This window comes from Nicotiana tomentosiformis, chromosome 10 (genome assembly GCF_000390325.3).
Source record: "Nicotiana tomentosiformis chromosome 10, ASM39032v3, whole genome shotgun sequence".
NCBI classification, from domain to species: Eukaryota; Viridiplantae; Streptophyta; class Magnoliopsida; order Solanales; family Solanaceae; genus Nicotiana; species Nicotiana tomentosiformis.
Window position 1 is genome coordinate 78,109,023 of NC_090821.1, and position 13,534 is coordinate 78,122,556.

The following is a 13,534-nucleotide window of genomic DNA, read 5'->3' on the forward strand; positions in this document are numbered from 1 at the left end:
AGCAATCATGCACTCGATCATAAAAGGCCTACGGACTTAGATATTCTGAGTTCGAGTTCGAAACAATCACTCACTCAATTATTAAAGCCTAAGGGCTATCTTACTTCGAGTTCGGGCAATCACTCACTCGATCATAAAAGGCCTACGGGCTTAGATATTCTGAGTTCGAATTCGAAACAATCACTCACTCAATTATTAAAGCCTAAGGGCTATCTTACTTCGAGTTTGAGTAATCACTCACTCGATCATAAAAGGCCTACGGGCTTAGATATTTTGAGTTCGAGTTCGAAACAATCACTCACTCAATTATTAAAGCCTAAGGACTATCTTACTTCGAGTTCGAGCAATCACTCACTCGATCATAAAAATCCTACGGGTTACGATATTTTACTTCGAGTTCGAAACGTTAACTCGACTACTAAGCCTGTGGGCTACTTTTATTTTGAATTCAAGCAAACACTCACTCGGCCATAAAGGCTACGCAGGCCGAATTCAAATGAAATCGCCTAAATCCTTATGAAAACATTCGCAAGGCATGAATAAAATCTTCACAAGGCAAGAACGCAGAAGCAAGACAGTAAAAGAAAAAGATATTAGTATAAATATACAAAGATTGTTTACGTGAATAAATGCAACATAAGAGATAAGGGCTAAACTTCTGGGTTATTATCGAGAGCAGTCTCTTCTCCACCGGGCTCCCTCCGTTATCGGACCCACTCTGGCTACCATCATCATCATCATCATCGTCGTCGCCATCAGAAGCCAAGGCTTCAACATCAGCTTCGAGTTCTTTGGCCCTTTTTATCTCTTCAGCAAGATCAGAACCTCGAGCGTGTATCTCCTCGAGGGTCTCCCTTCGAGATCGACACTTAGCAAGTTCGGCAACCCAATGTGCTCGAGTGTCGGCAGTATCCGATGCCTCTCTTGCCTCTATTTGAGCAGCCTCGGCATCGGCTCGATACACGGCAATAGACTTGTCCGCCATGACTTTCGATGACTCAATCTTCGCCTTGGCCTCAACAAGCCTTGTTTCAAGCTCCTTGACCCTCTTGGCCTGAGCCGAACCTTTTTGCTTGACGCTTCGAAGCTGAACATCGGCCGATGATAATTTGGCCAAGATTGTTTCTTTTTCTGCAGCCAGGCGGTCGATAGTCTACTTCCACCGATCACATTCGGCCTTAATTTAATTGACTTCTTCCCGAAGTAACCCGATCTTTTCAACCTTTTGCTGCAGCTGAGATAACAGAGGGTTAACTTCTACAGTTGGGTTAAACTCATACTCTAACAGAACTAGGCTCACCTGCTTATCTAGTTCGGCCTCTTTTTCACTAGCCTTAGTCAAATCTGCTTGGAGATTCCTTATAACCTCGTCCTTTTGGCCACAAAGAAACTGCAGAGCATCTCTCTCCCCCGAGACTTTTTGAAGCTCAACCTCACACTAGCTGAGGTCGGCTCGAAACTTGCTAATGGCCTACACAGAAGAAAAAATAACACAAGTCAGGTTTAGAAAAGAACAAAGAAACCAAGCAGAGTAAAATCATTACCCGAGAAATGAAACGTTGGGCCTCTTTTAGGAGAAGAGAAGCGTCACTAATATCAGAGGCATCACCGACTCCAGTAAAGCAATCCCTAAAAGGATCCCTACACTAGAGCCTCCGCCCATATCGGGGGTCCTCAATTCTCCAACTTCCTTTAACGCCTCCTTAGAAAAGGTCGGGAGATAAGGCGAATGACCAACTATTATGGGCTTGAGAGAATCGCTCAGGACACTCTGATCGAGACTCGGGGTATCAGAACCGGCCCCGACCAGTGTAGCCGTCATCGATTCAGAAGGTCTGGCGACCTCGATAGCTTTCGCGGATCGAACCACCAAAGCCAAAGCATCTTCTTCTTCTTCTTCTCTCAGTCATTGGATCGAGTCCATCAGAAGAGCGATTGCCTTCCTTCTCACCCTTCGAGTTTTGGGCTTGAGGTCCTCTGACGGAGAGATAGCTTTTCGATTTTTATCTTTCCCCAGTTTCGAGACCGGGAACTTGGTTCCTTCCTCACCACTCGAAGGACTCAAAACGACATCCTTGGTTACGCTTGAATGAAAGGAAGTCAGTAACGAATGGAGCATAAAAACATTTCGAAAAACATGAGAAGTGACCCTTACCGTGATTCTTGGCCTCCCACCTACCTTTCGCCAAATCACGCCAAGCGCGTTCGGCATAAGAGAAAGTCAAGGCTAACTTTCGAACCCAATCCTCGAGGTCGGGTACCGCTTGTGGCATCCAAGGGGCAGCTGTATATCGGAGGGAGATATCAGAGAGAATCAGAGAAAGATACGAAAAGCAACGCCTTATGAAAATCACTTACGGTCAAAATTTCATTCCTCTGGGAACGACATCTTCTCTTCCGGGATAAGGTCATGGGTCCTTACCCGAATATAACGGCCCATCCAACCCCGATCCTTGTCTTCATCGATGATCGGCATTAAAGCTTTCGATGCCCGACGATGGAGCCTGATTAGTCCTCGAAAGATTTGATGCCGATACAATCGTATGAGGTGATTTAGGGTAAAATCCAGCCCCCGACCTTGTTGGAGAATAAACGAAGTAAGGTTACTATGCGCCATAGAGAAGGATGAATTTTGACCGAGGGTGACCTACTATCTTTTGCAAAAATCAATGATCATTGGGTCGATGGGACCCAACGTAAAGGGGTAAGTATAAACACTTAAAAACCTCTCCACATGAGTGATGACGCTCTCTTCGGGAGAGGGAATTTGCAACACAACCTCGGGACCCCAGTTGCAGTCTTTCCCCACAGCCTCGAGATGGCCCTCTGTTATCGAGCACATGTACATCGACACATGCTCACATCGAACCGGAACCGACGAAGGATTTACAACCTTAAAATCGATCTTCAGAGTACACGGTCCAGGAACATACTCGCGGGGAGGCGGCTCCACCGGCGCCTTGTCGCCGGACGGCCGTGAAGAGGAAGCTTTCTCCTTCTGAGGTACAATTTTTGAAGTTTTATCCATTGATGTAAGATAAAGAAAAGCAAAGGAAGATGAAAGGTTGATGGTGCCAAACGCTGATGAAGGTGGCTCTACAAACGGGGAAATATGGGCAGAAAGAGTAAGAAAATTTGGGAGATTGAAGATGTAAAAGTGGTAAATGATAAATGGAAGGGTTATTTATAGGTTTATACCGTAGCGGTTCAGTATCAGCGGTGCCCGACCACCGTCTGACGTGCATTAAATACCTTGAAAGACTAAATTGACGGGACAGCTATCACGTACGTCATGATCGAGCCCAGTGAAAATGTCCGCTTATAATCCGATCGGGCCGTTGAAAATTATATCGCTTCTCACCACATTCTTCCTGAGAAATGAGAGGACTATCTGTATACGGTCGAAATAGATTTCGGCCTCCGTATATTTGATCGAGTTCGAATGGTAAGCGATCGAAGTGAGAGCTCGAGACGAGTTCCGAGGATAGTACAAACAAGCCTCGAGCTCCAAGACCGACCGAGGAATCGTGAATATCTATAAAAAAGATTTTATGCTTGTTTCTTTCTCTTGTTTGAGACTCCAGTCGTTGGTTTACTGGAAGACTTGCTGAAGAGTCGAGGACACGTCTGAAGAGGAGGCGGGCGCCCTCTAAGTTGACCACCCTACCCAATAATGGACTATGAGGGGGGGAAGGCGTCCAAAGGGGTTCCGTAGAGTGGTCTAACCCCGGAGCAATCCTTCGATGAAAGCAAAAATAAAAAAAGAATAATCCTCTGAAACGAAACTAGAGTTTGAGTACCTGCTGTCCCCTCTTCTCTGCTGCCGCCGCATATGTAGAAAAAGAAGGAGCGGAGAAGGAAGAACAACCGTTTGACTTTGGCTTCAGATCAGATTTGTGCCAATTCCTCCATTCACAGAATGCCCTTATCAATCAAACTTTCTCTCTCTTACCGGAATTACCCTCTGCAGCTCCATCTTTAGCAGCTGCTCAATCTTTCATTTCGAAAAGAAAACCTATTGCTGAGGTTTATCATCCGTTTCAGGAGGACGGACAGAGGGGGCTGGCTGTCTGAGGACAGGTTAAGGCAGGGCATGCTGGGCTTGCTTCTCATGAGATTGGGTGAGGGAATCAGAAAGGGTCTCAAAGGGGACTCTTTCATACCTGCTAACTCCTAGGATGAGAAGTAGGTCCCTTGTTTTTGGCAGGAAGAGTTCCGGCCTTTGTTGCCCTTCAGAGAGCTTAGTAGTTGCTTAGTCGTTCAAAAGTCAGACTGCCGTAAGTTTCCTTGCGGGTGTGTCCACTTATTTTCCTATTCAAGTTCTGGTTTCAATTTCAGAAAGTTCAGATTCTTATTGCCACTACTTAGCATACACTGGTTAAAAGGTTAAATGGTTCATTTTTCTTAACTTCAGATGAGTTAGGTTCTTTACGCAAAGAAGCACGGTATCATTATCGAGCCCGTGACCAAATCGAACCGCAAGGCAACATGAAGGTTGTCAGAGATACACAGACCGATTGACACTCACCCTGAATGTCGAACTCGAACCAAGAGCGAGGGCTCGAGCCAGTATCGAGCTCGCAGACAAGAGCCGTTGCAACCGCACTAGGGGAGAGAATCTTGGCAGGAATCGAGGAAGAGACAATTCATCATGTGTTCTCCACTATATATATATTTTTTATAAATAAAGTAAGATCCCTCTATTATAAAGGGGAATCCTTGTAAGCACACAAAGATAGTTCACACATTGTAAGAAAATGCTACTTCTATTTATTGAAGAATAAATCTCTTGAGCTTGTTTTACTCAGCATACTCACTCTTCTTGTTCAATAATTTATATCCCGTTTTTATAGCTAAGAATCTAAATATCTCACTTCTACGTACGATTTATGTCAAACTATATTACATATCCTTAGAACTACTTATAAATTCAACTATATCCGACTTTTCGGATAAACAAGTGGTGTTTAAGATGTTAGAACACCACAAGAAGATAGAAGAAATAATATGGGAGAGCCCACATTGTAGTTTTGCCAACCACATAGAAACATCCAAAATCCAAGCCAAGACTACTAACTAAGCAGTTTTACTTTTCAGAGTAATAGCTCTCAGTTTGTCTCCTGATTTCCAATGTGCGCATCACTTTCATCTTTTTACTTGTCTTTCTCATCCTTTTTAAATTTTTTTATTTATTAAATTTTAGGTTTTCAACTGAAGATTATTTTGAAAATTTTCTAAAATTTAAAAAATTTAAAAAAACTATTTTTTAAAATTTTCATATAAATCGCTCATAAAATTTCAAAAACAACCCAAAATAATATTCATGTCCAAACACAACTTTAAATTTCAAATATCATTTTCACTTAAATTTTTTTTTTTTCTATTTTTGAAATTTTACAATTCTTATGTCCAAACGCCCACTATAATTCTTTCACTTCGATTCCTATCTGCAATCAAAAAATTGGATGGAAAATCTGTTATCCTACTTAAAAGGAAAAAGAAATTACGCCAACTTGAGGGTGGGGGTGGGGGGATAATTAGGATCTTTTTAATACGATATCGGGATGAGTACTCGTACACTTTACTATTTCGTTGAATAATGATATTTTGTACTAGCACCATATATATTTATTGAAAGACCATTGAATTTTCTTTGCTAAATTTTTTAATATATATATATATATATATATATATATATATATATATATATATATATATATATAAGTTATTGAATCTTTTAGATAAAAGAGAATATTTTTTAAGTAATTCTTGTCTCCCGTCACTGAACACAAGTGATGGATAACTCTGCCCACTAAAATTTAAACAAATAAAAATAAATCATCTATTAATCGGATTTGATGATAATTAACTACTATATGTTTACATGATGTTAAACAAAATTATTTATTTAAACATTTCAAAGACCTAATTGCATTTTTCTTAGGTACATTACGAGATCACACATTCAATATCTATATTGCTATTTTCTTCCTACTTGTTCAACTAAGTGTAGTAGTATTTATTTTATGAGACTATAAAAGTATAAAGTTGCCATAATTTCTAAAATCTTAATTAGTCTGTGCTAAGATGCCCTCAAAATCTTGCTGTCGTTTATATTTCATTTGTATTAAAGCTAAACTTCGGCGAAGTATCGTTTGATTTGCAAACAAATTATATCAAGATTATATATAATACTGGAATTTAGTAATAATGAGATTATTTAATAAATATATTTTTATTGGCTAATATCTAGTTTATCAAATTTAAAATGAGATATGGAGAGTATGATATGGAATATGTCGTTGATTTTATAATAGATAAACTTGTAACTTTCATTTTTAGTTTTAACCCTGGCCTTTTTAAAGAACTTTAGGAAAAGCGCTTTAAGAATGACGCTTTTGTTATTTAATTGTTTTTATTCAGAATTAGCTACTTTGAGATCATTATTCCATATTGAATGTAGTATAAATATAATGCCAGTATAATTAATCTTTAGATTTATATCAGAAACATAAATCCAACCAAATACAGATTATATAATTTCACATTATCTAGCTGGATTATCTCCTTATCCTTGTAATCAAAATCAGATTAGGGAAACATCTATTTGAATTAAGAGAATATTAACAAGACGCACTCAACAATCAAGTCTCTAAAATAGATGGAGAATTATGTGAGGATTTTTTTTTCTCCTTAAATTAAAAATATCAATTTCTAGCAAAACTTTCAAATAACACCAAACATCGATCGTTTCATTTCTTACAAAACGACGACCAAAAATATCAAAGAAGCAGACAAATTTGTCATTTGTAATAGCCTTAAAATTCAACAACTTTTTACAACCTCAACTTTTTCGAAGACATCGAAGCCCACCTTACTCCCCCCCCTCCCCCCACCCCCCCAAAAAAAACTAAAAAACTTTGCCACTCGAATAATGTAAAAATTCTCATTTTTCAATACAAATACTACTTCTAACGTTTCTTCTTCTTGTGAACTCAAACCAAACTTTGTACTTTGTATTCTCTAGGCTTTTAATTTTCCTTCTTTCTAAAACTTCAGAAGAAGAAAAGGGTGTTGGTGACTTTGGTCCTGAAAAAGCAAAAAAGATGAAGAGAATGGAGACAATGATATTTCTGGTTCTTCTAAATTTGTTGGGAATTTTCTTGGCTTCAATGGCAGAAGATAAACTTATGAGTCCTTCAAAATTAAGAATGTTTGTTGACAAACTTCCAGATATGCCCAGAATCAAAGGTTATGATGTCATCAATGGTGTTCATGTTCCTAAATCCCTCAAGATTGGCATGTACCACAAGAAATGGGTACGCTACTAATTTTATATATCCCGAGTTTAAGTTTTGTGCACTGCTTCTAAATAAATTTTATACATTATTATCAAATTAAGTTGATATAGAACACGTAATTCTTTATAGCAGATATCATAACTTAAAGAAAATAAGATAATAACTTGTTATAACCATCAAATTTAACTGGTGTAAAAGTTCTTTACACTATTACATATTACAATTTAAATCCTTTTATACCACCAAGTAGTGTTTTTTCTTGTGTGTGTTAGTGTGTGTGTGCGTTTTTTAATCTTTTTTATCAACAATGCTTTTTCTTCAGAATGCAAAATCAATTCTTTTATGTATAATTCTAAGACCTGTGACCTGAAAATTGGTAGACCATATAAAGAGACAATATATCTTCATGTAGTTTTTTATATCATAGAAAAATATAATTCCTATAAATAGGATTGGGAATAGGAAATCTAAAAATGGAGTATTTTGCATTGTATTCTTGATTCCTGCACTTCATTATCCGAAATAAGGTGGGGAAATTGACAAGTCACCTACCAAGTTTTCCACAGTAATATTTGCTTGACTCCAGTTCAAAGTCTTGTTACTGTAAAAAGCTGGACTTTATATCTTACTGAATTATTAGAAAAGCTTAATTCTAGGGGCTTAAATAATTAATAGAGCCTAAACATTTATTTATCTACTTTAGAGTAGCGCTATTTAGTCCTTCTTAATAATTGCAATATTAATTTAGTTCGTGCACAACTTGACTATCTTTTCGATCTTTTTTTTTCATTTGTCAATACGTGAAAATTTGTACCAAGGCTTTAGACTAAAATAATTTTGAATTGTAAGTGGCCTAGACATCTTATCGTATAACCACTGAAAACCAAACACCTTTTCATTCCATTTAGACATGTTACTAATATTAAATTTATACCCAATGTTTATTCCGCCAATATAATAGAGTAAGAAAAAGTTACTTCCAACTTTAGCATTGTTTAAATGTTACAAGAATTTCTTTGGTATTCTGGATGTCCAAATTCCAGATCATATATCCACTACCACTACCTTCTTAATCATTACTTTGGAGTTTGGAATAAATGTAACGTAGTTGAGAATGGAGGAATTTTTATTTATTTTTTCCATAAAGTATAGTACATTAATATAAAATTACTAGATAGTCATTGAATCAGATTCTCATCAGGACTTGCAGTTTTTTTTTTAACTGAAAAGAAATTAACAAACAATAATAATATTCTTTTTCTCCACAAAGTTTCATTCTTTTCCTTGTTTAATTTAACTTTGGATATAAATCAGCATACTGACAATTTAAGAAATCTTTATAGAATCAGAATAATTCAACTTGTTATAGTTGGTTACGCATAATTTATTCTAAGTTATCAGTCGATATTTATTATATAAAGTCGTCCACAATTACTTTTAAAATAAATTTTTGTTTCATATGCAGAAATTCCACAGGGATCTTCCTGCAACTCCGGTATTCGCATATGGTACATCAAAGCACACAGCAACGGTCCCTGGTCCTACAATCGAGGCCGTTAATAGAGTTGAAACTTACATTACGTGGCAAAATCACCTCCCTTCAAAACACATACTTCCTTGGGATCCAACAATTCCAACAGCTACCCCTTCTTCAAAGAAAGGAATTCCTACTGTAGTGCACCTACATGGTGGAATTGATGAACCAGAAAGTGATGGACATTCAGAAGCATGGTTTATTAAAGGATTTAAAAATCTTGGACCAAAATGGACCAAAAAGAAGTACCATTATCATAATTTTCAACATCCTGGAACCATGTATTACCACGATCATGCAATGGGGTTGACTAGGGTTAATATTTTGGCTGGTCTAATGGGAGCCTATGTTATTCGTCAACCGAGTGTCGAGGGGCCACTGGGATTGTCATATGGTGAAGAATATGACCATCCGTTGATTGTTTTTGATCGTGGTTTTCGAGTAGACGGTTCGATTTACATGAATTCTACTGGAAATAATCCTTCTATACATCCTCAATGGCAGCCTGAATATTTTGGTGATGCAATTATTGTCAATGGTAAGGCATGGCCTTACATGAGGGTAAAACGAAGGAAGTATCGTTTTAGGATCATCAATGCAAGTAATGCAAGGTTCTTTAAGTTTTTCTTCACTAATAATATGACGTTTATCCACGTGGCATCCGATTCAGCTTACCATGAACGACCCGTGGTACTCCATGACCTACTATTAGCTCCATCAGAAATAGCTGATGTGATTGTTGACTTTTCAAAGTCAAAGTCAAACTCGACCATCTTAGCCAATGACGCACCATACCCTTATCCCTCTGGTGATCCTGTTAACGAAGCTAATAGTAAGGTCATGAAGTTCATTATCGAACCACATCACGTGGTAGATACAAGTCGCGTTCCACAAAAATTGATGAAGTATCCATCTCCGAGTGTATCTGAGGCTTCAAATACAAGGTACATAGCTTTTTACGAGTATGCTAGTGACATTGACGAGCCTACACATCTATACATCAATGGAAAATCATTCGAAGCACCAGTTACTGAGATGCCAAGAGTTGGGACCAGTGAGATCTGGAACATCATCAATCTAACAGAGGACAATCACCCATTGCACATACATTTAGGTTTATTTGTTGTTTTAGATCAAACAGAATTGATCAATGAAGAAGAGTTCAAAACTTGCATGATGAAATTAAATGATGCAATTAAGTGCGAAATTAGCAAGTATACACATGGGAAAACGACAGAGGTGCCTGTCCATGAGAAAGGGTGGAAAAATGTGTACAAAATGATGCCAGGACATGTTACAAGAATATTTGTGAGATTTTCTTATATTCATTCAAATGCTTCATATCCTTTTGATGCAACAGCAGAGCCTGGTTATGTTTACCATTGCCATGTAAGTTTTTCACCTTCAATTTCTATTTTCTTATATTCATTCATATTAAGGAGCCTTGAAGCAACGATAAAGTCGTTTCCCTGTGACCTATAGGTCACGGGTTCAAGCCGTAGAATCTACCATTAGAGTAAACTGCCTACATCACACTCCCATGAGGTGCGGCCCTTCCTCGTATCCCGCATGAACGGGGATGTTTCATGCACTTGTCTGCCCTTTTTTTCTTATGTTCATTCATATCCACCTTTCACCAACAAACAATTTTTTTCCAAAAACTATTTCAACCATTTTTCCAACCAAAAGCTACCTATGTATGTTTAAATTTAGTAGTAATATTTAGTATCAATTTGCAAACAAAAGAAACAATTTAAAATGGATCTTGAAATGAAATTATGGAAAATCATACTGTGGACTGAAAGGGGGGTATTGGAAAATTGTTGCATAGGAATCTGAGCTGGTGCTTTTGTTGGTCCTTTTCAACCATTCACGAGTTTTCTGCAGAAAGAAAAAGCTTTGTATAATTTGTTGTTATGACATGACAAGTAGTAGTCTACTTCACAGTTGAACTCCCCAAAGTACTTTAATTTCTAGGGTCCTTTTTTATCCATATATTAGTTAAAATGAAAAATTAATATAGGCCGTTAGTAATGATGTATTTTAATTTATTGTATCAGATAATCTGACTTATTTGGTTATTAATTTTATTTTTATAAATAATTGTCTTTAGTTAATTATCTTTTAGGTAACTTGATAGTGTTAAAAAAATTTAAGTTGTAAGTATATATAAGTTAAACTTGGTAATGAATTGCTAGGTAGTTATTACATCAATGTGTATTATTTTTTGTTATTATTTTCTTTTTCTTTTTTTGCATGTATTTTTTTGTCTTTCCTTTTGCTTCCCCCCCCCCCCCCGAATAAGTTACATATTATTAGCCATAAAGATTGGTTGCTTTCCCAGCTTAAAAGTCATATTTATTAGTAAATAATTTTTATGGTGCAAAATGCTCATTCTAATTACAGTTCTTATCTAATTATTTCCTTCCTTTTTCTTTAAATACAGATTCTAGATCATGAAGATAATGTCATGATGAGGCCTCTGAAGTTTATCCATTGACAGGAAAAGCTAGAATGATGAAAGAGTTAACTAAAATAAGGGCGAATAAATTGATGGCCTTTTTTTTTTATAATTATTTTTGATAATTGTCGATATTATATACATTTTCAGGAATTTCTGGATAAACAGTGAGAGTTGAACCCACACTTGTTGATGTGAGTATATGTATAAACCATTTATCAATTTTAATTGAGTGGAAATTGTTTTTATAATAGTGATACTTAGGAGAATATATGCATACCTTGATTATTTTATTAGATATTTATTACTATCTTTACCAAACACATATTGGTACACTACGAAACCATACATTCAGTATCTATGTGGTTATTTTCTTCTCATACGTGTTAGTCATCTGAGTGTAGTATTTAATTTTTTTATCAAAAAATTAGCAACCGTCTTTTTTATGACATGCATGGAAAACGAGTTATACTGGATTATAACGTAATTTAGTGTATATATTTTTATTAGTCGATGTTTATTGATTTAAAAATAGGATATGTGTAATATAAATGAAACAAGTGTTTAATTTCACAATAGATAACTTTGGATAGATTTTTTATTTTAGTTTTAAATTTGATCTTCCTAAAAGACTATGGGAGATGAGCTTCTGGAAGTACATTTTTGTTATTCCACATCGAATGTGATATCAAAATAATACCAAATATGTGATATAACTAATTATGAAACTGCTTATACTGGTAATAAAATCCAACCAAATATGAGTTAAATAATGATTTCACTTTTTATCTAAGAATTATTATTCCTTATCCTTGTAATCAAAATCAGATTAGGACAACATCTATTTGACTTAAGGAAATATTACAATCTCTTATCTTGTTTTGTTCTTCTTTTCTTTCAGAACATTCTCTTATGCTTGTAATCAAAATCAGATTAGTCAACATCTATTTGAATTAAGAAAATACTACAAGACACACTCAACAATCAAGCCTCTAAAAGTATGGAGAATTTTGTGAGTTTTTCTTTTTTCTCCTTAAATAAAAATAGTGCAAATAAGTTACAAATAAATTAACTTTAGCTCAAACTCTATATGTGTATTAAAAATCTACTAAATATAAATATATTAAAAAAATGAACTTAGTAACTTATATGGTCAATGAATTATCTCAAACCGATAAATTTCAAATTCTGAATTTATCTCTGTCCCAACTTCTTACCACCCAAAAAAGAAGAAGAAGATTTTCCACTCATATAATGTTAAAATTGTATCACCTTTCAATATAAATAATTCTATTTGTTCTTCTTCTTGTGAACTCTAACAAAACTTTGTCCTTTATATATTTTTTCTACGCTTAATCTTCCTTCTTTCTTCATTTTCTAGCACCCCATAACTCAAAAGTTCATGTCCCTAAGTCACTCAACATTGGCATGTATGACATAAAATGGCTAAGTTCCTAATTTTCATCTGTTTCGGTTCTGAAAATAACAACACATTTGCGCGTTTAAAATTCTTTAACTTCACAATTTTTACTTTACCGTTAATGACATGCTCATATACATAGAATTATCATGATATACTTAAGATTACAAGTTTTAATAGATGTATTTTGTTACATATGTTTTAAAAGTAGGAAAAAAATACTACTCATGTTCAATTAAACACCGACTTATAAAATTAACGAAAAATGGCCAAAAATGCCCCTAACATATTGTAAATATTTTAAAATTATCCTCCTTCTACCTATTGGGCCATAATTGCCCTTGTTGTTAGTCTTAAGTCTAAAATTGATCCTCCTTCTACCTATTGGACCATAATTGTCCTTAATGTTAATTTTTAGGTCTGAAGTTGCCCCTAATTTGGCAAAATCTTATATGAAATATGTGGGCTTTTGAATTCTCTTTTCGTGTTTAGTTCAACTTTGACAACGTAAAATCTGTTTGAATGTCTCCTTTTTTCTCTTGATTATATAGTTGAAGGATTTTTTTTTTTTGTTATTACTCCTATTATTTATACATTTGAGGTGGAAGAAATAAGTGCTTCAAGAAATTTGACTACGTAATCACAAGATATATATTATTTCAAAACAATGTTGATATGTAGGCTGTAGATTACCTGCAATAATTTGAATTTTCTTTCTGAAAATTTGAATACTAAATTATATTTAGTTATTTTATTGCTAATTATTTATTTTCTGTCCTTGACACATTGTAAGATCAATTGACTAGCCTATATATTAC

At 35.5% G+C, this 13,534-nt stretch overlaps 1 protein-coding gene across 1 annotated transcript; it reads left to right on the forward strand.

Annotated features, from left to right (window-relative positions):
* The first annotated feature begins 6,964 nt into the window (after window positions 1-6,964).
* Window positions 6,965-11,547, forward strand: LOC104084734 (multicopper oxidase LPR1-like). Its single transcript, XM_009588682.4, has 3 exons — window positions 6,965-7,319; window positions 8,767-10,224; window positions 11,282-11,547. The coding sequence occupies exons 1-3, from the start codon at window positions 7,107-7,109 to the stop codon at window positions 11,333-11,335; spliced, it is 1,725 nt and encodes a 574-aa protein (XP_009586977.1). The 5' UTR covers window positions 6,965-7,106; the 3' UTR covers window positions 11,336-11,547.
* The last annotated feature ends 1,987 nt before the right edge of the window (window positions 11,548-13,534 follow it).